The 13,020-nt window shown below is 35.5% G+C and overlaps 1 protein-coding gene across 1 annotated transcript in view; it reads right to left on the bottom strand.

Annotated features, from left to right (window-relative positions):
• CACNA2D1 (calcium channel, voltage-dependent, alpha 2/delta subunit 1) overlaps positions 1-13,020 on the bottom strand; it is a 151,733-nt gene that overhangs the window by 112,860 nt on the left and 25,853 nt on the right. Inside the window, exon 2 of the mRNA XM_010001804.1 lies at positions 3,331-3,462. Coding sequence (XP_010000106.1) covers positions 3,331-3,462 — 132 coding nt within the window. The remainder of the gene's footprint in view (positions 1-3,330; positions 3,463-13,020) is intronic.

The raw sequence follows: 13,020 nt of genomic DNA, 5'->3' as shown, positions 1-13,020 counted from the left end.
TTCTATTACTTAGCTTTCTTGCAGATCACTATCCATCTACATAAATATCGTCTTAAATCTGGCTTGCCTGAATTGCATATTCTTCTTCAAAAAAGGTAACACCACATAGAATGTGTTTTTAACCTCACTAAAAATAACATTCTGCATAAGGCACATTTGATGGATTATGTCATAACATTAAAGGAAGTGAGTACTTTGGTACCATTACTTCCTCTACCTGATGCTGTTAGCTATTTTCCTAAAATCAAATTTCTTATTCTTATTCTGCTACAGCTAATTATTGTTGTATTGTTGTATCCAATACCATTTATTAGACCGTATAAAGAAGGTTTGAGGAAAGAAACTGGTCTAAATGCCATGTGTCTCAACTTAGGTCATGGTCAGAATGAAACTGTCTTGTTTTTTTGATAGAGACAAGGGAACACAAATGTACCAAAGAGGCAGACAAACCACAGCTGAAAATTATATGAAATTGTGTATGTCATACTAGATGAGTGTAGAACAGTACCAAAAATAGAACAGATGTAGGAAACAAGGGGATACGTGTAATAGAAAAGTAATCTTATATTTCACACATACTTTCCAACAATGGGGTTGCTCACAGAAAGATCCCTTCATGCTGCTGGTTACTATGGTGACAAGGACAGTTTACTTAGGACAGAAGTGATATACCATCTAGCCCATTACTCAAGGCAGTGGGATCCCATCGCATAAAACATTAGTTGAAGAAACCTGTGATTGAAGACACCCTTTGTAGCTTGGAGGTATCAAATATGGACTGAGTGGAGGTATTTCAGCTAATAATGAGCAGGTTATCTATGCATTTTATTTCAGCTTTTGATACTTTCAAATTCTATCATTAGTATCATCACCATAGAGAAATTAATTACTTTAAATAAGGCTTACTTAAGGCCACTATAATGAAGCATTTTGCAATTTATAATATAATTTTTAAAAAGTAAATGTGAAAAGCATCCATTCTAGTATATGAAACTTGATTTTATTTTCAGAACACTTATCTGTGTTTACAAGAATGTAAAGAGAGATGGACAAAGTTGCACAAAGACCTATTCTAAAATCAAAAACCCGAAGGTCTTACTGATTAGAGCTATAAATGGAAGGAACTAGGAAGGAGAATATGCACAGAACAATGCAACTTCAGGACTGTCAGACTGCTCAAGGTAACTGTGTGAATGTACAAAATCTAAGAATTGGGGAATTACCCAGGAATTTTTGAAGCCACGTTTGTACAGGCCTAAACAGCTACTAAGGACTTAGGCACTTAGGTATGGAATAAGAAGGATGTGTGAGCATGTGACTTTTATAATAAGTCGTAGAATCAGGGAAAAGTTTGGGTTGGAAGGCACCCTGAAAGATTATCTAGTCCAACCTCTCTGCAATGAGTAGGGACATCTGCAACTAGACCAGGTTTCTCAGAGCTCCATACAACATCATCTTGAATACTTCCAGGAATGGGGGATCTACCACCTCTCTGGGCAATCTGTTCCAGCGTTTCCCCAACCGCCTTGTAAAATACTTCTTTCTTATATCTAGTCTGAATCTACCCTCTTAGTTTAAAATCATCACCCCTTGTCTTGTTGCAGCAGCCAATGCTAAAAGGTTTGTGCCCATCTTTGTTATAGGCTCCATTTAAATACTGAAAGGCTGCAATAAGGTATCCCCAGAGCTCTCTCTTCTATAGGCTCAACAACCCCAGCTTTTCCAGCTTTCCTCATAAGAGATGTCTTCCATCCCTCTGATGATTTTTGTGACCCTCCTCTGGGCCTTCTCTAATCTCTCTATGTCTTTTATGTTCTGAGGGCTCCAGAGCTGGATGCAGCAATGCAGGTGAGGACACAAAAATATATATTAAAAAAATATAAACAAAAAAATGGTATTAGATTGATATATACCAGCAACATATCCACCTGAAAAATAAGGAAAACAAGCTTTACCCATTTTAATGTCCCTTCCACCCTTAACCATTAATGATTCTATAGAGGTATTCTAAGGAATGATACATTGAGACTTCAAGGCTCCTGTGTTGGGTTGATAAACAACTGGTGTAGATAGGTTAACTAGACACAAGAATATATTTTTTCAATATATGAGATATTTTTACACTTGAAAAATAATTTCCTAGAGTTTATCACAGAGATACATTTAGGAAACACTTCTTTCTGAGCATTTGGAAACCATCACTGTGTAGTATGCAGTAACAAATGGTGACCCTAAACAAATGGAGATCCCAAAAGCATTGAGACATAACAATTAGAAAGAAAGGAAATATGAAATTAGCATTGTCAATATTATTTTTTGTACAACATCTCACTGTATTTATTTCATCAGCACCGAGTATGAGAAAAGAGACAGGATTCAAGTTCTATGAGATATTTCTTCCTGTAAACTAGCCTACGGCAGTTTCTCTCTCTGTGTTAGCAGTTGGGCTAACAATACAGTAACAGCTTTAGAATAATCCCTGTCATCCTCAGAAACACCAACAACTTGTATAAACACAAGAGAAAGGATCTCAGACTTCTTACTTAACCAGTTGTAGGCAAGCAACAAGACACTGCACACAATTGTCTTGTGTATAGCAGACACATCATGCTGTCATTGGTAACAGCACCACTTAAGAAGAACAGCAGCAGCACTGGCACTATGCTTTGCCATAAAACCAGCCATTCCATTCACTAGTACACATTAAAAAAATAAATAAATAACAAATCAAATTAAGGCTACTGTCAATCTAAATTCAATAAAATATATACCTATTTAAAGTAATTATTGTGATTGAGAATGGGGTTCTTGACAGGTGGAACAGCTGCTCGTTTAAGTAATCAAATGGTATTCACTGACCTTAGCTTTAATAGTAAAGATGTAATTGTGGATTCTGCAGGATACAAACACAGCATGGTGCTATTGCATTTTTACTGACTTTAGCCAGAAGATTATCTCTCCATTCATCAAGTCACTATTTTTAAAACTAGACAGGTACAAAAACCTCACTGGCAAATATTCAACTGATGCTTTACACAAAACATAGAAAACAATGCAAAAATAAAATTTAACTGTTCAGCTTTTCAAAGTACATTATCTTCTGCTCATCTGACTGTAAAAATACTAGCTACTTATTTCATCCACATTTCTCTCCCCCTTATACCAGCTTTATGTCAGAATAATTTCACAGTCGTTGAGTTACTTTTGCTATAGAGATACCCCATCTGTATAAGAGAGTTATCTTTACTTATCTTTTATTGGTGGTAAAGAATTCAGGAAATTTTTAAGGCATTGTGTGCATAGGACAGTTCTTTAGGAGATTTCAGTTACCTGGGTAATACCTGGCAAGGCCAGTTGCACTACCAAAGACCTGCCATAATAAAGTGGGATCTTCTTCTCTGTTCCGCTTGAATACATCGTCCAGTGCCGCAGTCCAGTTGAGTTCATTTAACACAATTGTTGCTGTCAAAGAAAAAACATATTTAGCATTATAAAGTTACATCCTAAGACAAGCAGCAATGACTACAAAAAAACAAGCTAAATTACTGTAGGAAGTAAACATTCGATTTAACTAATAAAAACATTTTCTCTAACTTCCTCATGCTTTCTTCTTCTCATTGCATTATTTGCATGCAATGACTACTGCTTATTTTCATAGTCATTACCTGCTACAAATACTTTGTTTCTGACATGTCACTCTCGTTGCACTTCCCAGCTACAGAAAAGTAAATGCAAGCCTATAAAGTTGATGTTTCTACTAATCACAACACACTGCCTAAGAAAGACTATAATAACATTAACAAAAATAGGTGAGGCACTTAAGAAGGTAATGAAATTTTCCCTTTCCAAATGAATGCTGTAAGGGTATTATGGGGGAAAAAGATGGTGATGACCTATTTAATTGTAACATTGAGGTAGGATTGCATGCACAATAGTACTCATTATTACATGTTAACAAGATCTTAATGTTCATAGATGTGATCATTCACAGAAAGATCAGCAGTGTGAACATTAATATTTAGGAGTTGAGTCAGTAACATAACAAACTTAAAACACAAGGAAATTCACATTTCAGCTAAACACTATGTGGCTACCTATATAGAAACTTATATTTGCAAAGTTGTACTGTACCAATGCTTTTTTAATCAATCAAATACATTATATAATCAATCCAATATATAATATATCAACACGTTCCATGCCTTTTTCAAAAAAAGATGTGTTGGGAGACTTACTTTAAAATTGATGAACAATGCTACAGTAATAGTTACTTATCTATAGTCAGTAGTCAATGAAATTTTATTGTGATACAGAATACCTTATTATATAATTGATAATAAATAATGCTTTTAACTTCATTTAATCAGCTATAAATATCTCACTACTTTCACAAAAAAAAAAATCTTGATCATGTTAGGCAATAGCAGGTATTTCGTTAAATAGAAAGAGCAAGAGCTTTTTGTTGGTTTGGGCAGTAATTCTTTCTCCTGTGTTGCCTAAGGGCACTGTAAGTAATGTTTCTAAAACTGAAACACCTAGATTAGCATGCCAAGAGTGGAAAGGGAACTTAAGAGGAACAAAACGTGAAAATATCTGAAGATGTTGGTATAAATACTATGAAAGTTGACACTAACACAGATCCTGCTTACACAACAGTATTGCACGCAGAAAAGAAAATTTCCCTTATCTTGCAGATAGATAAGTCGAGTTGAAATAAAAATGATTCACAATTAAGGCACATGAGTGGCATCACAGTACAAAATCTGGTATGTAAGTCTACAATCTAACCTTCTACTACTAGGAAAAAAAAAGAAACAACACAAGGACAGACAGGATGAAAGTGAACATTTGACAGCCCATTTCTAAAGTGAGGTTGTTAACAGGCACTAGAGAAATGAGATCTCAACATTAAATTTTATAGGCTTGTTTTTAAAGGTTAAGGAGAAAATTGCTATACCATGTGTTCTGCAGAAAGGTTTATCTGTTTTTTCAAAGTAGCTTTAAGATAAAATTGCTCTTTCAAGATACAGCTTTTTACAGAAGTATCAAATGAAATTTCCAGCTCTTGAGATTATAAGCAATAAGCTTCTATTATATACCTGTCTCTTTGCCAAGTAGGTAATTGTAAATATATACACATATGTTTACTTAAGAAGAAAAATAATTTAGAATGGATCTGTACTTGTGTTAACCAATCCAGGTATCATTAAATAGGAAAAAGGTGCTGGGAATTCCAGCTTAGATAATTTATTTAAGAGTATATTACTCTTTCACTTCCATTGAAGAATACACACTGGACTTCAAAAGACAAGCTGCAAGTCAACCACATTTCTATGTTTTGGGGTTTTTTTAATGCAATAGCTCTAGTAATAGGCAATTTCAAACCAATACCTCTAGTTTCTGCCTACAGCAACGGATTTGGAAAATTGCCAACCAAAGAAAAGCAAGCAAAACCAGTCATAAACAGTATCAAAACTATTCTTCAAATGGTTACTACTAAAATACCGTGATTCTCAATTTGCATATAAAAAAACAATGCAGTGCTATGAGGCCATGGCACCTGTTAGAATACCCTAATTTAAGACAGATGGATTTATCTTGATCCCATGAATACATTGAGGATTTCATTTTTCTGTTATACAAAACATGCATTGTACTAAAATAAAATATTTAGAGTTTCAATAGCCACACCTGCTGAGATGCTGTATATTCTTGAAACACCTTTCCTTGTGAGTTAATTTCCCCACTGAAAAGAGTTTGTGACTGATAATATGAGGAAAATCTAGTTGTAGACAACTCTACAATAAGCTATTTCCAATTCTGCCAAAAGAAGTCTTTGAAGATTACTGCTTCAAAGTACTTCAACTGCTACTTTTCACTTGATATGGGCAGGATGAAAAAATAAAATTTATCGTTACATAATAAGGAACATCACTCTTCCTCGCTAATTCCACTGAACTCCATCCATCTTTTCCTTTTTTCCCCTTTTCTTTATGACATGAAGTTTTGGGGCCTTGACAAGGAATGGATTCAATTTTCCTCTGCAAATGCAATCACTGAAAAATAGAGAGTACTACTATGCTCTCTTTAAAAGACGTAGAATACACCTCAGATGATTTATTCAATGTATAGGCCCGGGCCTGCATACATGACAGAGTACAACTTTATTTGAAAACCCTGAGAGCTATTTACTTTATCTGAAAATATGTCAGCTGCTGCTCCCTGATGTGGCAGCTACATATACACTAGAGAGAACAGAAGGGAGCTCCTCAGCAGTTCATTAATCTTTTAGTGAGTGGAGAGTATTACACTTCCATATCCTGTTTAGTGAAGTTGATTCATTGCTTTCTTTAAAGATAGGATGGACTAGTTAATATTATGAATTAAATAATTATTTGCAATCAAATATTACACTATTTAAAAGTGGGCATAGAGGGACAATGTGTTTGCAAATGCATATTTTTGTATATGTGTGCAGACAGAGGCTCCCATCTGTATCCATGCTAAAGGATATTATAGAAATTCTACTGAAGGTATGAATTAATCATCTTTATGATTTATGTTTTTCAGTAGTTTTTTTCATTATTACATTCTTTCCATCTTATGTTAAATTATATAGTATGCTACACACTCTCAACTGTCATTGGGAAGTTGTATCCCCATTTCATTTTACCTTGGAATAAGAAGGAATGATCTTTTTTGATTTTAAGGTATTCTTAATTATATTTTTGCACTGGCTTATATAGATGTGTGTACATTTTCTCCATAATTCCCAGATATGGTATTTCAAAAAACTATTCTGTTATTAACTGGAGCTTCAACCTTTTAAACATAGATCCATGTTTTAAGCCATCTACTTCTTTCATACGAAGTTCAGCATGAGCAAAAGGCCAGGGCAAAAGAAAGATTATAGTGGCTCCAAACTAAACACTGTCTCCAAGGTAACTGGTCCTTGCAGTGGGACCAGAAATCTGAATTTAGATACTTTGGCTTCTACCACTGAAAACTGCAGGAATGTCTCCAATCCATGTCAGTCATCCAAAAAAACTTCACACCTGATTAGGAACCAGTTAGAAGACAGTAACAGAAAAAATCAGAGAACTGGGAAAACCAAAGACTGTTTTATACAACTTCTACAATAGAGGTTAAGCAAATAAATCCGAGCTCTAAACGATGCACCTCCACTCACTTGTACTGGTAGAGCACACATTCAGGTGTGAATCATAGGAGTGTGTCTCGACAAACTGCAATCTTTAAATGCAGTTTGCACACATGCTCCAGAATATCAATTTTTTCAGAGTCTTACAAACACGACAAATCTTGTATTTTTTAAAGCATCCACCAGCTGTTTTCAGAGAATCAGAGAATCTTAGGAGTTGGAAGGGACCTTGAAAGATCATCTAGTCGCCCTGCCAGAGCAGGATCACCTAGAGCACATCACACAGGAACGTGTCCAGGAAGGTTTTGAATGTCTCCAGTGAAGGAGACTCCGCAACCTCTCTGGGCAGCCTGTTCCAGGGCTCTGTCACTCTCACAGTAAAGAAGTTTTTTCTGATGTTTATGTGGAACCTCCTACATTCCAGTTTGCACCTACTGCCCCTTGTCCTATCACTGGACATCACTGTAAAAAGTCTGGCTCTGTCCTCCTGACACTTGCCCTTAACATATTTGTAAACACTGATGAGGTCGTCCCTCAGTCTCCTCCAACCTAAAGAGACTCAGGCTCCCTCAGCCTTTCCTCATAAGGGAGATGTTCCACCCCCTTCATCATCTTTGTGGCTCTGCGCTGGACTCTTTCAAGCAGTTCCCTGTCCTTCTGGAACTGAGGGGCCCAGAACTGGACACAATACTCCAGATGCAGCCTCACCAAGGCAGAATAAAGGGGGAGGAAAACCTCTCTTGACCCACTAACCACACCCTTTCTAATACACCCCAGGATGCCATTGGCCCTCTTGGCTACAAGGGCACACTGCTGGCTCATGGTCATCCTCCCGTCCAGCAGGACCCCCAGGTCTCTTTCTCCTACACTGCTCTCCAGCAGGTCAGCCCCCAACCTGTATTGGTACATGGGGTTGTTCTTCCCCAGATGCAAGACTCTACACTTGCCCTTGTTGAATTTCATCAAGTTTCTCCTTGCCCAACTCTCCAGCCTGTCCAGGTCTCACTGAATGGCAGCACAGCCTTCTGGTGTGTCAGCCACTCCTCCCAGTTTAGTGTCACCAGCAAACTTTCTGAGGGCACACTCTGTTCCCTCATCCAGGTCATTGATGAAAAAATTGAATAGTACTGGTCCCAGTACCAACTCCTGTGGGACTCCACTAGTCACTGACCTCCAACCAGATTCTGTCCCATTGACCACACTCTCCGACTTCCTCCTTTCAACCAGTTCATGATTCACCTCACTACCTGGCCATCAAGACCACACTTCCTCAGTTTATTTACTGTGGGAGACAGTGTCAAATGCTTTACTGAAATCAAGATAAACCACAGCTACCGCCCTACCATCATCTATCCACCTAGTTACTTCCTCATAGAAGGCTATAAGGTTGGTCAAACATGACTTCTCCTTGGTAAAACCATGTTTACTGCTATTTTGAAAGTGTTCTGTTGTGTGTAGGTTTACTGCATTGGAATTTAATTGCATACATTTAAAGGTAAAGAGTTACAAGTGGAAAAAAAAATATTACGAAATAAATAACTTTGTTATTTTTTATCAAAACAAGGATAATTCTTAAGAATGCAAAGGATATGTATTTTTTTCATTGAAAGTACAGAAGAAACAGAAAAAAACAAGCAAACAAAACACAAAAAAACACTCTTAAAATTTAACATACAATAGCTATTATATAGTGGCATTTCCAATTGTCTATGTCGTTACCCTAAGTGATGCTCTGCTAGATCTTGTGTATGTAAATCGGTTACAAAATCTTGCTTTGAAAGTAGCATTTGCATTTCCTGTCATAACTACATTTAAAATTACTGGATAATTAGAACTGTTTGGGTAATATGCATTCAATGGTGCATAAAAATTAAAGTATTAAAATACAAATTTCAGCATATGGAACAATAATGAAATAAAATAATTTCAACATCTAAGATCGCTGAAAGAAAAGTTTAGACAGTAGATATTTTACACCCTTAATTAAATGCATAAAGGATAAAATGTCATGTACTTTTTTCTCTAAATAAACAACTTCTCCACTCCTCATTAGATATTTGACATTATGTCCCAGACACTTCTATAAGTAATACTCACTGAAGTCACTGAAGTCTCACATACTGTTGTGTCTGTGTCAAATCACAAAAATTAATTGGCAAGGCCATACACTGTCTGCTGACTGGCTTAGCCACCACATGCTGATAGCTAGAGAAGCACAGTAAAAGCTCATTAAAATAAGAAATGACCAGGAGAAGGCAACGAGAATAAAAATGTCAGTAAGAGAAGATGGAATCAAGCTTCTATTTATTATAGCTGAACAAATAAGAGTTAATACAACATGAAATCATAGACTCTTCAGTACATACTCATAATTTTTCAACAAGCTAATTATCTCTATCAAACACAAAAGACACCTGTACTATATACTGTAGCTTATTGTTGATAACAGTATTTGTGCATCTTACAAGTTGGGAAGGATGAAAGGAGTTTTTTGCTTCGTTTCCTTTAAAATAAAAAAAAAACCAGCATGTATTCTAGACTAGAATAATGCCCCATGTAAACAGCCATACAGTGCTCTAGGGTTTTGGGTTTTTTTTCTGGAAAACTGGCAAGAAGACAAAATATCTGAAAGATACTGTTAATTAGAGTGGTTCTAGAGGACTTTTGGATTTTATGGAGCTATGTACAGCATAAGAACCTAAGCAAAATGAAACCCAGAATTAATTTATTAAACTGATTCTAGCACCTCCTGATTTTTTCACCATCCGTATTTTTTACAGGTGACTTCAAAATAGTCTTCCTAGTGGGAAGTAATTTGTTTTGGTTTTTTGGGGTTTTTTTTGGTGGTGCATTATTTTTAAATAAGTATGTTGTATTTTTTATTAAAATACCTAAGATTAAATATCAACAAAATATCCATTTAGAAATAAATTATTACTATATTACACATATTAACTCTGGTCTTCCTAATTTTTTTGTTAGCATTTCAAAGGATATCACAGTGATACTCAAACTAAACTATCTGTAGTTGATACTTGATCTTTAATGAAGTCGTTTCTCTACTAAAAAAATAATTAGGTGCTAACAAAACCAAACAAAACCAATCAAAAGATTGTCTGGAAATTCTGTTTTTTAATTTCTTCTTAAACTTAGTCTTTGTTCTGCCAGGGTCACCCACAACTGCAATAAGTTTTCAGTCACTAGAGCACCGTACAAGATCACTAAGTCCTAAGCAGGAGCTTCCTTGAGAGAAAGAAAAGAGCTACAAACAGGTCATCTCATGCAGAAATCTTTCTCCTACTTCATGCTATCATGCAAAAATCTCTCTCCTACTTCATGCTATCAGCAATGTTTTAACTGTTTTGTCAGTTCCCATTATAATATATATTAGTTCTAGTATGAAAACTCAATTAATTCAGAAATCAATGCTACCCTGTTAGTTTTATGTGGATCACTTGTCACAAAGTTCTTGCATTTTTTTCTCACAAGTACATTGTCCATCAACAGCAATTCCATCTGTCCTCTCCCCAGCCATGGTAAAATGGAAAGCACAATTATCTCCAGCAAAAACAGAGATGTGTTAATACGGTATTGTAAAGATCACTTCACATATTCTCTGGGATACTGCATTTGTTTTGTCTATTACACCAAAGGGATTAATTACAAGGGGGAAAAAGTGTTGCAAATGGCCATAAGACACCTGGAGAAGAACAGAAAACCTGTCTTCTGTGAGAAGGCAGAGAGTTTGAGTAATTTAACCCAGAAAAATGAGGCAGTCAGAAAGTAAACTCAAGCCTGAAAATGGTACATAGGCTTAAGGATAGCACTGGTACAACAGCAAAAGAGTAAAAGCCACTTAAGAATAAACAGGAGTCTCTTTTAGAGCAGAAGGTTATAGAGTGATCTTCTGATAGGAGACAAAGGCAAGGAGTCCAGGCCTTTTAAAATGGAGTGTGATCAGTTAATTGAAGAAATGATATGGACTAGCTAGATTAAGAGTTGGATTTGCCGAGCAAAAAGCTTTTTCTTGTCCTATTCTGATACATCATTCTTTGTTACTTTGTCTTTTTAGAAGCTGAAATTTAGTAACCACAAACAATGCAGTTCTATAAAGAGTTAATAACAGCACAAGAATTGGAAGTAAAAATACATTTCTTATTAATTTTTAATTAATTAATATTAAATGCTTGCAAATTAACAATGAAAATTTTTACTACCTTAATATATAAGTAAATATATAATCTATATTTGATATATTATTAATTACATAATATAATTTTTTGTCTACATATGATATAGATAATACACTAAGAACATACATAGATATCATAGATATTTTTTTTTTTGGGAGGTTTAGAGCATTTTCATAAATAATAAAATAATATAGAGGATTTGGCTAATGGATTCTAATCTAATCCCCATATAAATGAAATATTAATGAAGAGCAGGCTGGTTTAATCTATCTAAATGTATCTTTGGCAACAGCAATCCAAGACATACTGAGTGTGAGGGGAATACAATACACAAGTGGGAAACGTGAGAAAAATTATTATGAGACAAGGTCTGTTTCTTATGGTACAGATGTGACAGCCCCTGCTCCTTGTCAATATTCTATCTCATGGACAAGTCTTGTGGGCTGCAAATAATGAAATTTCCAGAAATTTTATTTCTGTTGTTTTCGTTGTTGTTAGTTTTGGCCAAAGGAGACATGAAAGAAGAAGCAGACAGATATTTTCTAAAATGTAACTATCCAAGGAAGAAGCCCTCTCTCCAATTTATGAGACATCTGTCCCATGTGCCACTGCATCATGCCTTCTCAGAAGCAGAGCGGAAAAATAAAATAGATGTTGTTATTCCATAGCCAGGCATCACCATAGGTATTGTACCTTGACATAATTTAATGTTGTTTTTCAGGTTATATAGCGGGAATATGAATAAAGCTCTTCTTTCTTTAAGATGAAGGGGTTATTATGTACTAGAAAGGTTCAGTGCTTGCTGCCTGTACAAGCAGAGGTTTTCCTCTCTCTAAAGATGTTGCAGTTTCTTGCCACACACAAAGACTTTCCCTATATCTTTGCAAGAGAAAAAAAGTATTTTTATTTAATCTGTAACATTAAATCTACGAGGAACAAAACAGAGTGCAAGTCCTGTGATTCCAAGATGCCAAGCTGAATTCCATTCTTGGGGAGAATCCTTGCCTTCCTGAAGTTAATGACCAAAGTCCTTTATGGCACAAGGATCCTTCCTCTTCAGAACACTGTAACTCTGCAGTGTTCAGCCACTCTTTCTGTACATAATATTTTGTCAGTCTAATGCACTAAGCAGATCACAGAATTAAGAGTCACAACTTACTACTTTAGGTTTGTAAGCAAATAAAAAACCACCACCATTACAAATCACTTTTTAAGACTCAAAATGCATTTGAAATAATTAAAGACTCAAAAGTACTTTGGGAACACAGTAAAATTAAGCTTCTTTGCAGTTTTTTGGTCTGCTTTCATGCCATGAGTACTCTCTTAGGGTTCATCTGAATTTTCTGTATTTGCTGCTTTGTTCATTCCATATATTAATTCTTTGTTCTACAAAAGATGTCCAAACAGAAATACATTTTTATAATCATGTGCTTGCTGAAGCTCTCCTTGTTTTTCCTTTGCTTTGTGATTACATAAAATCACAGGAAGAGGTAGTAAAGTCACAGAAAACTACTGGACTGTGATGAAGAAAGACATCTTATTGCCTTGTATACCTACCCTAATGGTTTAAACTGTACTAAATTTCAGTTACTTTATCTTCCTATATTTTAGTAAGGGCCATAATCTTTCCTGAATGAGTAAATACTGCATAAATAGGTATTTCCAAAT

Source organism: Chaetura pelagica, unplaced genomic scaffold (genome assembly GCF_000747805.2).
Source record: "Chaetura pelagica isolate M959 unplaced genomic scaffold, ChaPel_1.0 scaffold137, whole genome shotgun sequence".
Classification (NCBI taxonomy): Eukaryota; Metazoa; Chordata; class Aves; order Apodiformes; family Apodidae; genus Chaetura; species Chaetura pelagica.
Note: the sequence above shows the minus strand (reverse complement) of the source record. Positions and strands in the feature narration are given on the sequence as shown.